Genomic DNA, 15,925 nt, shown 5'->3' with positions numbered 1-15,925 from the left:
GAATAATCTGGGAACCCTGCTTCAATTTGTCCATTTCTGGATACATCTTACGTTCTTAGTGCTGTTCAGGACCACTCTCTAGGGTTGAAGCAGTTTCTCACAAGGGTTTTACAGTCCAGAGCACTCCGTGTCCCCCTGTCTCACACAGCATTTCCTTGCGAGGTTCTGTGTGTTTGTATTCACGCTTTCTTTTTTCCTGTTCTCTGTGAAGCCTGAAGAATGAGTCTTTGGATGTCTCTTTCCTCCTTGCAGTGTTTGGGCAATTTTTCTCTGTTAAAAGATAATAACATTAAAATCACACTTTCTTTAGTATGTCCTTGCAACCTTCCCATTGTTTGGGCAGTGCATCCCTGTGATAACTTGTTCTTGTGGACATCATCGTTTGAGGACTCTTGATGTTCACCATGCTTAAAGATCAAAATAACCTGTGGTTATACTATGCTGACTGGCAACTAGCCCCATTCCCTGGTGCCAAACAGATCCAATAAATTTAACATCTCTTTCTCAAGTTTCCATGGATACCTTAGTAGAGCACACGCTGTAATCAGAACGGCAGGGCATGCCATTTACAAAAGCTTTCAGTATTGTCATTATGGAACTGCTGCATTCAAAAATCAACCTTTTGTAGTAGATTTATTGCTTACTCAGCTATGCCTCGTTATGATTTTAGCCATAGGAACTCCTCTGCAGGCTTTTCATGGTGACAGTGCAGCTTTCCAGCTGGCTATCTGGCTGGTTGGTGTGGGTCTCTGTGGTGTCTATGCACAGTCATGGCACTAGAATGTAAGCCTGACGAGTGCTGGTATAAAAACCTCTGGAAATGGATTTTGTTTGATGGCTGCATGGCTTTGTGATCTGCTCTACAAACCTTAACCATGTGCTTTCTTCTGTCCATGTCTTCTCTCCTCATAAGGTATTTTCCTTTAAGCCTGATAGCTGGTCTGTTTTTCAAGATTGAAAAATAAAAAGAATAAAGAAATACAAACTTTTGATTTAGCTATAAAGTGTCACTCAGAAGCTAAATCAATAGCCATAGACTATGGATTCACAGAAGGCTTTGCTAATGAATTGTGAAATGTAATACCAATTTTTGCAGTTTTGCAACAGCTAATATTCTCTTATTTTTCCCATGTTTGAACAAAATCGGGTTTAACAGCCTTGAAGAATATCAAGGGATTTATGCATAGCATCACTCATACTGACTACTGTGAGAAGTAATGGTTATTCTAGTTTGGCTATCCTTTTTTTTTTTTTTTTTTTTTTTTTTTAATTTTTTGTATAGGGGGAGGGAGAGAGGTTTGTTTTCTGTTGTCAAGACTCTACAAATGTGTGAATCATGTTTGGCATTCCTTAAGATTGTCAAAATGAAGCAGATAAACATTTTCAAGTATTTTTTCCAATTCATGTTTTAAGAAAAAGGAGTCACTTCATTCATCCAGCTTGATGCATTGCAAGATACTTTACGAATCTAGGAATGCTTGATACCTAAATAACCTTCTTGCCTTCTAAGTAAACAAATACCCTCAAAAATGTTCTTGTATGCTGGATGCGTGGTCTGGAAAAGCTGAACAGTAATTCTTGTTCAGTCTTTGCATAATATTACTTTGAATATCTTGTCTAGAAAGGTAAATCAGTTGCATTGTTTTCAGGATGCAATTGTGTCTTGAGGTGGCTCTTAAATAGGAACTTGCAGTAAAATGGATTTTATAACTAACATTTTGATCTTGCTTTTTAAGAACAAAAACCAGCCAACTAGTCCACCCTCAGCTGGTAAATGGTGTTTTTTTTCAAAAACAAACAGAAAAAGTGATTAGCATCACAAATGTTCTGTTTTATGAGTGTGGTCCTGGGAATTAGAGCATAATCTTATTAGGGCCGTTCCTGACAACCTTGCAGTGAGCCACGTAGGTGAGATAGGTGACAGACATGATGATGGAGGAGAAGCAGCAGGAAGCCTTTTCTAGGAGGGTATCTTTTCACAGAACCTAAGTTCTGTACGTCCTGTGTTTTGTTTTGTGTTTCTTGTATCTTTCTATTTGGAAGCAAGGAGGGAGGAGGTGAGACATACAGGAAAACAATGCTTGCACAGAGGCAAATAGTGAGAGGAAGCCTGAAGGAAGCAAGTTCACAGAAGAGCTTGTTGAAGGCAGAGAAGGTTAGCTAGTGCGTATTAAAGGTGTCTATTACAGAATTGTATCTGTAGAATATTTAGAAAGACACTGGAGAGTTGTCTTCTACCACTTTGAGCTGCAAAATCTGATGTTAACCCACCTTTATCAAAACATGCCCTCTCTGACATGTAAACCAGGACCAGTTTTGTCTCTCCTGGCAGTAGTACATGGGTGAGGAAGAGCAGGAGTCTAGGAATAGAGCGATCACTGCAAGGCGCTGCTGACAGGTTCCCGGGTCCCCAGGCTCTGGAGTGTGAGCAGGTTCTGAGCGAGTTGGAACCACACCCAGGGTGGGAGGGAAGAGGGAGCTGACTGACCACAAAAGCTGGAAAACTCTCAGGTCATTCAAGGTGGAGCTGGATTTAAGACCTTACAGTGTGGATAGTGAATGGGTTTGAGTTTAAGGCCACACTTAGCTATTGGTGAGGATCTGCCTGAGGCTTTACAGACCCAGCTTTGAAGTGTGCAGGGGAGTGTGATAGTCTTGTTCTAGTCCGGTTTACCAAGCATTAGTGAGGTCAGATCAAATCTAGGTAAAATAGTTTAACCTGTCAAAAAGAGGAAAGGTGAATGTAACCCCTGTGGCATTTTCAGAAGGTTATTGTAAGTTCTTGTGTGTTTCTTTCATCTTAAATTAAGTTCACAGAAAATGGGTAGTGTCTTTTGGTTTCCCTTTATCCACAAAGTGAGTGAGGGGATGAACCTGGGGTGCTTTTTTGATACTCTTAACAATAATGTTAAAAACTTAAATTATCTTAGAAAGCTTGATAGCATAGTGGCAAACTTAACTTCTCCAGTCAGACTATAATTGTGATGGGAGGCAATGTAAAGGCATAAATGAAAAAGGTCAAAGTTGTAACGAGGAACATGTCTTATTTTTAGCATTTTATCCAAAGAATTGGGAGATTTTTTTTACTTAGGAAATCACTGTGCTGTAATTGGTATCAATGCGATGAATACCAGTCCTTTGAGTGACCAATTATTATGAAAGGGTATCAGGAAACTTGGATTTGTATCAGAGATTAGCTATGGCTGTATTCATAGAAAGGAAGTATATTGCAATCTTCAACAAACCAGCTGGATGCCTACTGGCAATTTAAAACAAAGAACTCTGATTCCATTGATGGTAATAGCAGTGGTCTCATTGGTTTCAGTAGAAACAGAAGAGTTTTACTTCTGATGTGAAATACAGAATCTATTATGTTTAAGAGTATTTTAAGTGCTTTTTTGTATTTGCTTCTCTCCGTCTCTTTTGTTGTTGTTGTTCTATAATTATTTTCAAAGGCCATCTTTGTATTTGCAGTAAAATGCTCTAGGTTGTCATCTTACATTTGGAAGCTGTGACATTTTGTGCTTAATGCAAAGCAAAATCTCAGGGATAGAAAAAGCTGAATAAGGCTTTCTTCATCAATGCAGCAGTCGCCAGCTAATAGCAATATGGTAAACCTTTCCTTTCCTGTTGGAAGCATCATTAACGAGCTTCGCTTGCAGCAAAATTATTAGTGGTGCTCAAAATGATATACAATGTTTTCAATGAGAAATGATGGTTTTAATTCCTTTCTTCATGGCTACCCTATATCCCTATTTCACTCAGTACGTGTGTATATATATATATATATTTTAATCCAAAGATACTGCCTGAATGGAATATGGAGAATATTGCCAAGATTTTGGTATGACCAGCAACCTGACTGAGATCATAGCTACGTAGGGCCGTCACTCACACTAACTGGATGGCTGGAAATTCCAGAAAAATGGCCATCGGATATGTGCAAGTGTTTGATCTGTGAAAATGATCAGTATATGCACAGTAAATTCATTCTACTTTAATTTATTGGACCCATAAAGATCAGGTGCATTAGTGGCATTTTTAGTAGGTCTAATGCATCCTGAGTTACCCTGTGCATCTGATTCATCAGCCTACAAATGAGAGGCTGAAGGGATTGGGCATATGGAACAGTGGGTATGAATTACACAAATCAAAAAACATTCCTGCAGCTTTCTTTCTGAGGCAGAGTGGTGTACTGCAGGCGTCCTGTTGGGAGTTTGGGATAGCCTGGAGAAGGGTGTGGTATCTAGGTCTTTCCAGTGGGTCCTCAAGCTTGGCTGGAGTCTCAGATCTGCATGATGTATGGAATTCATTGCATTGTAGGTTATGGGTTGTGAAAGCAATTAAAATGCTAGAAGTATCTGAAATAGGGAATAGTATTGATGCTATTGGGGATTCAGAAAATCATAAGCAGGGTTTAATTAGCATGTGCTGGGTTTCTGGCCACTCTGACAGGAGAGAAATAGAAATGAACTTCAGATATATTGTCTATATTGTATTACATACACACTAGTGTTCAGGCATATTGCTTCAGAGAGGTGATTTCCTAGTGATGCTGCCTGTTTTCATGTTTGCAAAACAGCTGTAGGAGATCCAGACCACGATGGGTCCCTTTCACCATCACTTGGAAGTGAGGTCTGTGAAGGTCCGTTCCCAGCCAAACCTTCTCTTCTGTAGGCATGACTCTAAGTACTGCAAAATGTGTCTGAAAAGGTCCATGTTGGAGTTTCTGATGGCAGACTTATGGCTTGATGCCTTATCTCTTTTTATTTTGTGTTGGGTTTTTTTTTAAAGTTTTTTCTTTTCCATATGATAAACCGGTGACCGACCTGACCGCATTTTTGTGCTTTATGCCATTGAGCAGCATATACCACTTTCTGAATTCCTGCTTTTGCTTGTATTAAACTTGTACCTAGAGACAGTGTGTGCCTGCAAAAACTTTCACTTAGTTGTTACCTGGGTTGCAGGGAACCTTCTGACAGCAGAGAATCCATTGCAATGCCACGCTGCTCCGCTGTTGAAACTAATGGTTTCCCTGTTTCGTGAAGCAGAAAATTTTGCTGATACCTGGTGTAGCTGTATTGTATATAATTAAATATTGAATACAAGCTGAATTTGATAGAAAAGAGAAGATTTTGTGTAGCTGCTGAAAAAAATTTTTGTTTTAGTACCACCTTAGCGACTTGTGGGTGCAGGGTTTAGCAGTCTCTTAAAGCAGGTTTAAGCCTGCTGTCTTAAAACTGATTATCTGGGACTTTAGTTGCCCATGTCTGATACTTTCAGTGGTTCACAAAAACTTATTTATCCAGTCCTGAAAAGGAATGCATGGCAGGGGCTCCCAAATATTGAGAATAGCTGAAGATACCAGCTGCCGTTAACTGATCTGATTAAATAAGGAGCTTGTCCTGCTCCTGTAAAACCAGATTCAGCTGAACACGCCATCAGTGAAGTGTTCACAGTGCATCCACTAAGTTCTTATAAATGCTCTGGACTTTGCTTTTGCTCTGTATTCTGTGACACTTAAAGGTTAATCCTTCATTGCATTTTGTCATCAGTTTTGCTGCGTTTTGTTGAAACCTGGAATGTGGCTGATCATTTATGGAAAAACAGAAAAAGCTAAACTGATTAGCTGTTGCAGGAAGCCACAGAAAATAAACCCTTGCATGTGTTTAGATGAAAAGAAAGAATACTTTAAATTAAATCTGCTCAACCAGCAATTGCAACTAATATGATAATGGACATGATTCATTATTAATACATTATCTGCTGATCCCTTAATTTCACCAATTCTGTAATTGTTTGGGGATTTGCAAATCAGATAGGACCTTTTGAATGTTGGGTTTTTTTTTTAAAATGCTGAAAGTGAGTTGTCTTTATTTTCCCTTCGTCTTCTGGTCACCTTTAAAATGCACAGGGTGTTCTTTGGCAGTTGCTCAGGTCAGGACTAAAGTCAGACATTGTAACGATGCGGTCACATTCATTCTACACACAGTTAAATTATCCAGACATACACAGTCATATTTCAGGTAAATGTTCATATTATTCTTTCATAAATAAATTAAAGAATTTGTATTCAAGAAGTTTGCATCATATTTAGAAAGTGTTCATTTTAAATATTGGTGTTTGAAGACTTTAATTTGGATTCTAAATCAGATTCTTCCATTTATTTTGGTGTGTGAATTGTCAAGAATTAAATGTTTATTTAACACATGCTGTTTAGCTATATTTTTTTTCATGGTATGTAGTTTGACACAGAGATCCTTAGTAAACATGGGAGATAAAGCTGGAACTTGAGCTATGTGGGACACTACTTGATGGTGTTTTTTAATTACAGAAGCATTAATAAGTCATCCTACTTTTAAGAACTGATCTAAATACCATGATACTATCCAGGACATCTTTTTAAATTGTTAAGAAGAGGAATTTACTCAAAGCCTACGCGTTGTTGTTGTTGTTGTTGTTGTTGTTGTTGTTGTTGTATGACTGCAAATCAGGTTCCTTGCAATACTTTTTTCCATTCTCTGGCTTGGAACAGATGCCTATTTTTTTTTTTTTTCCTTTTTTCTTTCAGATCAACCAATCACAGCTTTAGAAATAAGAAATTTTAAATATCCTGGAATATCCATGCATTTACTGCTCTTCAGAACACAGTTGTAAAAATAGTGACACATGTGTGTTTTTCCCTAAGCAAACACTAACTCCACAAAGTATTAAAGCTCCCACAGAGACACGTCTATTTTAAGACCTTTCAGTTTATATAGGGTAGATAGTATAATATTACAAATTTCTTAATTTCATTTGCTTTTAACAACTGTTTCACTACTTGTTAGAAGAACTCTTGGCATTAAATCCAGGGTGACTGGCTTGCAAGCCATCTTCTGTAAATGCCAACTGCTCTGATAAAGTTTTTTAAGTTCCCCGTGTTCTGGACTGCGCTTGCTCATTTATTAGCTCTGCAAACTCTCCCATAGTGTCAGGGCCTGCTTTAACAGCTGAGGGCTGCCCCAAGGGTTGCACTTCATTAGTTAGTAGTCTCATGAAATGGGTTGCAATGTAATGCAACTGTTGCTTGTGCCAATATGATAGCAACTCTACAAAATCACTGTAACGGTACATTTTGGTTAAAATTTTAGTTTGCTACTTTAGAGGTCGCAGCATTGCCTTCCATGACTTTCCTCTCTTGATCCAACAAAAGTCTAGGCTGGTGGCATTTAGGAATCATTGCAGAATTATTTTGTTTAGCTGGGTATTTGCAGGAGCAGCTGCGAATAGAGTGCAGAATGCTTGTGGACTTGGAAGGAATTTTTTTCGTCTGGTCAAAATATATCGATAGATCACCAAGAGTTTAACGTTCCTGCAGAGTTGAACAGTTGGTGAGAATTAGAATTTAGCTCTTCCACAAATCCAGCCTTTATGCATAAGTTTTCAAGAGCACTCTGAAAGTGAAATGGACAATTTATTTTGAAGTTTTTCAACGAAAATATCTAAGTCTGCTTTCTGTTTTAAGCAGTATATTTTTATGGGTGGCTGAGACAGATCTCTGATCTCTGCTTAACATTTTTTGTTAGCAAATATTTTTATACTTGTGGATACAGTGAGTGTCCTTATATATATATTTTATACTTCTTGATTATCACAAGTTAATTGAATAAATTCTTGATAGACGACCACCCAAGTTAGCACGGTTTCGTTGGATATGAATATTGCACTGGTTATTTAATCACTGCTCTCTGAGAGACAAAAAATGTGTATGCTGTCACACAGGATTTTTTGAGTTGCATGTAGAGCTATAAATAAGTTCTCAAGGTACACACGGGCTCATAAATGAAGACAGGCTGGAAAACAGATTGCTGAAACATGAGTGCTGAAACAGGTAACAAAAAGAAACACTGAAAACACATAGATAGGGATTTGATGTCTACGTTTTTGTGCTTCAAAGCCTGCATCCTAAGTGGGGGAAATGTACTGGTTTCCAAAGATGTTAAGTCAGTATTGCCATGTCCTGGTCTGCTCAGGAAGTATTGGTTCAGATCCAGTCAGGAACAACAGCAGGGTGCAAGGAACATATTTTGTTACTAATTCTTTATTTTTTTCCCTGTGCAGAAATATTGTTCTTCCATTTTATGGAAAATGCCATGTTGATGGTACAAAAATTAATCTGTTTTGAAAAGAGGAAGAAATTGTACAAAGGAGTCTGATAACAGCATCTGATCCAAATATATCATAATAAGCCGAGCAGATTCTGTGCTTGTTCACATTCGGCCTGTGGCTTTTTGTACTTTGCCACAAGAGAAGTAACGTAACATATTCTTGAAGAACTTGTATAGGAAATGTGAATATTCTGCTTCTCCAAATGCTTCTGAAGATCAGGCTGAACGTGTGTATTACAACTTAAACACAGATAGATGTTGTTACAGGAGCAATATTAAAATTTGGAGGAAGATTATTTTCCTTTCAGCAGATTATCTAATCGTCACCTACTGCAGAGTTTTTGCATCTTCCCTGGAAAGCAACACATATTTGATTACCAGGAGCAATAGGATTCTTCATTAAATCGTTCTAAGGTCTGTTCTTGGAGAGCAACTTGTTTGTCATCTTAGAATAATGCTCTGACTTGTCACTTCTGTCTAGGAATTATGTGCTAGGCATAAATATGCATTTTTTTTGTGTGATGCATCCAAGTAGGTGATAAAAATGTGTTGAAATGTATTATTTAATATTGAGTGTGGTTATTTAGAGACATATTAAATAATTCTGCTTAACATCTAATTAGTTTGTATTCGACAGAAGATAGTTCAGTAAGCTCAAGGATGAAATTTGGGGTCGGGGGTATGAGCATGGACAGTGTGTGGTACCTTTTCTACATTCCATTTTGATAAACAATTGCAGTCTTCATAAGAGAATATATTATATATGAATCCATCTGAGTCATCAGTGCTTAATTATTTTAACAAGTCATTTCCTTTTCAATCATCAACAGGGTAAATACAAGAAGGAAAAATACAAATAGTGCGTTACAGTATTTGTCACACATTTGGTATGTTCCTTTAAATGAAATTTCACTATTGTATGCAGGGTAGAAATATTTATTTGATGATTTGTTAATAAAACTTTCCTTTTTCCCAGCTGGATTCTGTTCTGCAGTAATATTAACAGCTGCAAGATGTTTCAGTGCAGAGTGTATTGAAGAATAAAAACAGAGACAGTATTGGGAAAGTTTCAGAATAAAGGTTCATGATGGAGTAATAGCAACTTACTGCATTGTCAAGTTGATATTATCTCTTCTTTTTCTCCTAAAATGAGTCTGTCTTTGATCTCACAACTTGTGTTTTGTTTCTGCATTCACACATTTCAATCTTAAGCTATTAATGTGAGTGTATAGTGTTCAAGCTGCTTGTATTAACTATGACTTATGAATATATTTAGGAAGACTTTTAAAATTATACATGGTAACGTAATAGACAAAAGAATGGAAGTTAGTCATGAAGGTCAGACAAGCATTTTAAAACCAAAATTGCAGTTGTTGTGTCTTAGCATGTTGTAAGGGAAAATAATATCTTTTACGTGGTGGCCGTGGAATTTGCTTTCTTTTTTAGCAGGTTTGTTACAAAAGGGAAAGAGAATAGCAGTATGCAAAAACTGCTTACTGACACTGAAGAACTTTTGTTTCCTTTCAGATGCAGTTTCCACCTCTGCTTACTCATCACCAGCCAAAAGCTTGGGAGACCCTGGAATAACTCCACTGTCTCCATCGCATATTGTGGTAAGAAATGTGCTCTTAACATAGACTGTGTATTGACACTGCTTTCTCCTGCTTGTGTAGTGGGACATAATTTCTTTAGAAAGTTGTCATTTCCTCATGTAGTGATCCCTTCTATGTTATCCATAGTCTTCAGTGAAATGTTGGTTGCACTGGGGTTGGTGATAGAGCTCTCATTCATTTCATCCTCAGAGATCTGTCCCTGTCTTTATCGTTGATTTGTTTAGGCAGCCCCTGAAAAGTCTCATTCTGTTCAGGGAAGAAAAAAAAAAAAAGAGACTTGACAGTAAAATCCAAATTCCCAGAGAAAAGAATCTCCTCCGACACAGAAAGAGAACCTCAAAATAGAACTGTTTTCATTTCTTAAGGAAAACAGCCACTTCTGTAAGCATTTAGAAGCAAGCAAATGTCCCATAAAGGTATTGTGTTTTAATCTCATACATCATGCTCATTTTGTTGATAAACTCCCATTAAAACTAAGTCCCATCTGTTTTTAAGATCATCTGTAAGACAGTATATGCACAGTGTATTTCTTGATTTTTGCAAGGGATCATGTTCAGAACACATTGCTGCCCTTGTCAGATTTCTTCCTTACCTTTCTTAATCGTTCAGAGTTGTGCAACATCCCTTTTCAGGATTTCCAGTGTTCTCTCATAAATTTTTGCTTTTATTCCATTCTTTCTCCATATACTCTAGAACTTCCCACTTTTACTTCTGTCATACTGATTAATTTATATCCTCTTTCAGTTAGATTTGCTCCTTAAACTCTACGAGGAAGACATATAAATAATATATTGCCCTAGTTGAAAAGATTGATTAGGAGAATCCAAACAAGTCTTTCGTTATTTGAGACAAAATTACTCTTGTTTCTCCATTTTTAAGTAGCAGGCCTGTGGGATGATCTTGGAAGCTGTAGGGGTACAATAGAAAGGTGCTGGAAGTAGCAGGCGTGGAGATAACAGGGATAGTGTGAGGAAGATGGTGTAACACTGCTCATTTGGCATTTCCTCTGTGAAAGATGGTAACAATTGCTTCAAAATGTTATTGAGAGGCTGAGCAGCAGTGGTGGAGGATTCAGACATACCCAGTACAGTCATAGGTCAACAGGTCTGTTCCATGTCGATTTTGGCAAAAGGATGGTGTATACACCAAAAGACAGGTGTGTTACCCTCCTTTGCTCTCTACCTGCCTGTAGCACGTAGCCCTTTCGCCAGTGTTTTCAGCTTGTTCTCTTCCTGTGTTGCCAAGCTGTCAGTATTTTAACCACCGTCAGCATGCCAAGAGCAGTTCCTTGCTGTTCATTACTTATTCCTCCGTTATGTAGGATTTGTGTTAGGCAAAGCATACTGGGGAGTGGTACAATTCCTTGTTTATTCATCTCATGCTTTATATCATGTTGTTATGATTTGGGCCAGAATGCTTCCCCCCTCTTCCAGTTAATGTTCCCACATTGCCCTTAGCTGTGCTTTTTAGGGACTGCAGGATTACAGGTAAAAGGCAGGGAGAAGTATTCAAATTTACTATAAGGAGCTGAACAGCTCTCCACATTCTAGCACAGACAGGAGGAAAGAGTGCATATAGTGCTTACAAAATAAGTGTTATTTAAGTTCCTCATAAATAAATAATTAGAATGGGATATAAAGCTTATTTCTGTGTTTCGGGCTGTTCTGTCTCTACTAGTTTTGAATGATAGTAGTACCTCATGTTCAAGGTTATGGCACAGTTAACTCCTAAAACCATGAAATAAGTCCCAAATACACCACACTGATGGATATAAACGTATTCTTCAGATGATCAATTTAAGGAAAAAAAGATACCCAACCAAACAACACACAGTCCCAACCTAGTGTTTTGCTCTAAGTTTTAATGATATAGGATAATAGCTATTAAAAAAAATCGTATGAAGAAAACTTTTGATTCAGAAGGTTATCTGTAAAAGGCTTCAGCAAATATGTCGAGTTGTATTTTGAATTTCCACTTCATTGGAATGTATTGCTTTCTAGTATCAACTTTTGTCACAAATGCAGCTTTGGGGAAATCCTTATTTCCACCGAAGAGCTATGTGTGTCTCAGAGAGCAGAAATACTGAAGGGTAAGACAGGTTGGAGTTATTCTTGTCAGTGACTCAGTGTCTGTTTTGCTTCTGCTATTTAACAGAAGGACTCTGATGCAGATGATGCTGTAGAACAGTTATTTCTTGTTGTTGTGGCTATTGATTTTGGCACAACATCCAGTGGCTACGCCTACAGCTTCACCAAGGAACCAGAATGTATTCATGTCATGAGGTAAGGGCTGCAATGCAGCATTTAGTTTTTGATCATGGTAACATGGATTGTCTGCAGTGGCTATAGATATTTTCTGCAGGAGCCTGAAGGGTCTAGATTTGTCTCGTATTGCCACAGTGTACATTCTTCTCGTGGTTGTAGATTTTTGTTGAATCTTACTGTAATTTGATTTGCTTTAATAATCAATGTGAACATGCTAAGTTTATAAGATGACATAAGTAAAAGGAGGGATCGGTGAGTATTTAGAGTTGTTCAGGGAGCAGTGGTAATTACTAGGTTAGGATGCCCTTATTTCGGGGATTGACAGGAACTACACATTTGTTAAGGGTCATGGAATTTCCCAGGAGCTGCCTGTCCCCTGGAATCATGCTTTTATACAGCTGTGTGTACAATGCTTAGTTACTTGGACCCAAAAACTGGTAATTCATTTGGCTGATTTAATCTTTTTAGCATTAAATTTGACTCATGTCTCTGATAATTAATCAGTGATACTGGGAAATTCGCAGTCAAAAGGCATGAATGTGAAAATTAAGGTTTGATGTGAAATCTGTTCTTTATTGTATGTATGTGAGAAACTGTTATGTAGGGTTTTTTATTTTTCTTATTTCTTGATTTAAATCAACACAATATAAATCTAATGCCATCACAAATGCAAAAACTATTATGTCAGGTATCTGAAAGTGTTTCCCTACAAACCATTTTTATAGTGTTTTATAGTATTTTTAAAAAGTTTTTTTTTATAACTAAAACTCTATACTATTCTTATTAAATTATCTTTAAAATTACTGTATTGTAACAAGGCCAAGATATAGATAATTTCAGGCATAAAAAAAGGTATGCATGAAAAGCTCAGTCGCAGAAGTTCTTCTGAACAAAGCTGCCGTTAAAGCAGTTAGGTAGTTTGCAGCACTAATACTGAGAACAAAAGAGCAAAAAGACTAACTTGCTGTAGTCCAGTGTGATACACTGCAGTTTTTCTAAGCAAGGATGCTAGCTGAATGCAGCTCTCTAAATCTCAGCAGACAGTATTGATTGTGCACTCAGCCTGCATAGGTGGTTTATATACGGTTGCAAAGTATTTCAGAGATCTAGTTCAACTGAATGAGTTGAAATAATGTCTAAAGGGAGCTAAGTTTTGGAATGGTATTACGCCATCCAGTTGCAAAGATACCTACCATTTTCAGTGTGGACAAGTAATGCTTCAAGGCCTTTTGTTCATCTCATCCATCTATTGTTCTCGGAACAGCACAGGAAGCTGTGTGAGGCTGCAAGTCAAAGGACAGGCATGAGTTGCTGTCTCAGACAGGTTACAGGGTTGTCAAGTCAGAACCCATGTTTATCAATTCCTGTTCTCTTTGACAGCAAGTAATGAAATTAATGAGGGAAGATATGTCTGAAGCTGTGCCTGAGCAAGCCTAAATCCTATATACTGTGTTAATCCTACAATCTCTGTGGAGATTTTACTATGTGAAATCAATGCTTTCACTAGGGATGTCCTTTAAGTGATTTGAACTCGAAATTTTACCTTAGGACCTGGTTTTGCCATTAGGTTCACACTATACTGCAGCAAATTGCAGACTAGATTCTCCTTCCAGGGTACCAGGATTCCTACTGTAGGATGTTGTAGCATAGGTGCTGTGTGGCCAGCTGAGTATATTCCAAATCTCAATTGACATTTTACTACTTATGTTTTAAAACACCATATTTCCTTCTTTATGCAATAATGGTAGCATGATTGTAATTTCAGAACTATGTAGATATTTTACGAGATACTGATGTAAAAAGAAATGCAGTAAATCAATGTATTTCCAAGCAGAAGGGAAGAACATATTTGGGGGGGGGAAGTGTGTTCAGATTTCCAACAGGTGTTTCAAACAACGCCAAATATTTCAATAGAAGAATTATCTTTTTTATAAATCACATATTTCTGGCAGGGAAGGATTTTGGGGAAGATATAGTTGAAACTGACTTATGACTTGATGTATATTAGTATTTTTATATATATATCAATACTCATTAAATTCAATTAAAATAATGCTATATGTATCAAAATAAGGCTTCAGAAGGTATTAAGGGGTTCAAACTTTGTATGTAATGAGGCTTACATGTAAGATAATTTACAAATATTTTAGCAGAGTAAATGTAACTTCCCGCTCTCACTCGAGAATGTTTACATTAAAATAAAGCACACCAGTGATGCATGGTCCTCTTTGCTTCCTAACATTTTTTCCACCTTCCCTCCTTAGTGTTGATCCTTTCCAGACATTTAGATTTCTGACTGCCTTTTAACAAAGCTGCTTTTCTGTAAATGTCTCAGTGAAGGGTAAGATGGGTTTATTTAGCAGGTCCTGCTCTGGAGGAGAGTGAACACACAGGGCTTTAGTACCAAGTTGGGAGTGTAGTGTCGGCAAAGTTGTGATTCTAGTTGTCTATTTAGTAGACAGTCATGTTTTTGACTCTGTGTGTTTGTTTATTGTGATGCCCAGTACTAAAAAAAAAAAAAAGAAAAAGAATTTATAAGCACTGACCTAACAAGTTCTTTAAGCAAATACCCAGCTTTAAATTTATGAGTAGCATCACTCATGTGAGTAGACTAAAGCATGTGTTTGGAGTTGAGCGTGTGTTTCTAGATGGTAGATGAATGACTCCACTTTGATTGCATAGCATTAGTTACTGTTTTACCCATTTTAGGTAATACTTCACACCTGTCAACTCTTGCTAGTTCCTCACGGCTTCTTAGTGGTGGTTACCTTCAGGTTCTCGTTGCAGAGTAGAAGTACAAGTTACGATGAGTGCTATTTTCTGCGTACTTTGAGACTGTGAGTAAATGCATATGAACAGCCTGGCTGTGAGTTCAGCAAGCACTTCAGCAGGCAGGGCTGTGCCAGAGCCGTAATGAAAGACAGTTTGGTGCTGTAGAATGAGGTAATAACATCACCTTTAAAAGGAATACATGAGATCTTAAACAGTTTTGAAAAACTCCTGGTGGTTTATATGCATTTACGTGAAGTAATAAATGTTTTAGCTGCTGGTTAAATGGCAACAAACTGAATGTATTTCGCAAATGGAGAAAAATAAATGGAAAAATGCCTGTGATTATGAAACAAACTGCAGCCTGGCATCGGAAGGAGCGAGAATGTTTTTCTTCAGTGTAACTTCAACCTTCAGGTTTTTTCTTTCCCTTCTCTTCTCTGTTTGATTGTAATTCTTGGCAGACACGTGCTTGCCTTTCTTCTGCATGCACGCTCTCAGTGGCGTTTGGCTACGTTTTGATGACCCCACTTGCTTCATGTCCTTCGCTGTTATACTGCAGCTCTGGATCAAATTCTCATCACTCTGCACAGATCACTCTCTTTGCTCAGTTAGCCAGATTCATGTGTAAGGAAGGGCATTTCTCTAACCTTAATGTAACCTTGTGATCCTTTCCACACTAACTTTGCTCTTGTCTCTATTTTCACTTTTAATATGCAGTCAGATCTGGGGCTCTAAATGGGTCTGTGCTGCTCTGTTGAGCTGCTCCACTTTATCTGAGCCTAGGAACTGGTCTCATATGTCTGAATTTAGGCAGAAATCTACCTTGGGTTCTGCTTGAACAGATTTTTGGCTCTGACCCTGCTTTGAGAAAATACCCCACACATGCATTTAGAGTACTGCTGGCTTGTATTAGTCCACGCGCTTAACAGAGATTTCAAATTTTTTTTTTTTTTCTAAAGAGCATTATTGCCATTATTTTTCCTGTATTGGGACAGTGAAAGAAAACTGCAAACAAAGATGTTGAAATCCTAGCTCTGACTAGAAGCCTTCACTAACTGGAGTGAGGCTAGGGCTCCACCTGAGAAGAGTGTCGCAGTCAGGAGTTACCATGAACATGCCCTTGCAG

At 37.8% G+C, this 15,925-nt stretch overlaps 1 protein-coding gene across 1 annotated transcript in view; it reads left to right on the top strand.

Moving 5' to 3' along the window:
* Positions 1 to 5,965: 5,965 nt before the first annotated feature.
* Positions 5,966 to 15,925, top strand: part of HSPA12A (heat shock protein family A (Hsp70) member 12A) — a 49,353-nt gene continuing 39,393 nt past the window's right edge. Inside the window, exons 1-3 of the mRNA XM_026851528.1 lie at positions 5,966 to 6,026; positions 9,678 to 9,763; positions 11,918 to 12,045. Coding sequence (XP_026707329.1) covers positions 5,966 to 6,026; positions 9,678 to 9,763; positions 11,918 to 12,045 — 275 coding nt within the window. The remainder of the gene's footprint in view (positions 6,027 to 9,677; positions 9,764 to 11,917; positions 12,046 to 15,925) is intronic.

This window comes from Athene cunicularia (assembly GCF_003259725.1).
Source record: "Athene cunicularia isolate RWA chromosome 6 unlocalized genomic scaffold, athCun1 chr6_part1, whole genome shotgun sequence".
NCBI classification, from domain to species: domain Eukaryota; kingdom Metazoa; phylum Chordata; class Aves; order Strigiformes; family Strigidae; genus Athene; species Athene cunicularia.
This window is presented reverse-complemented; position numbering and strand designations above follow the sequence as displayed.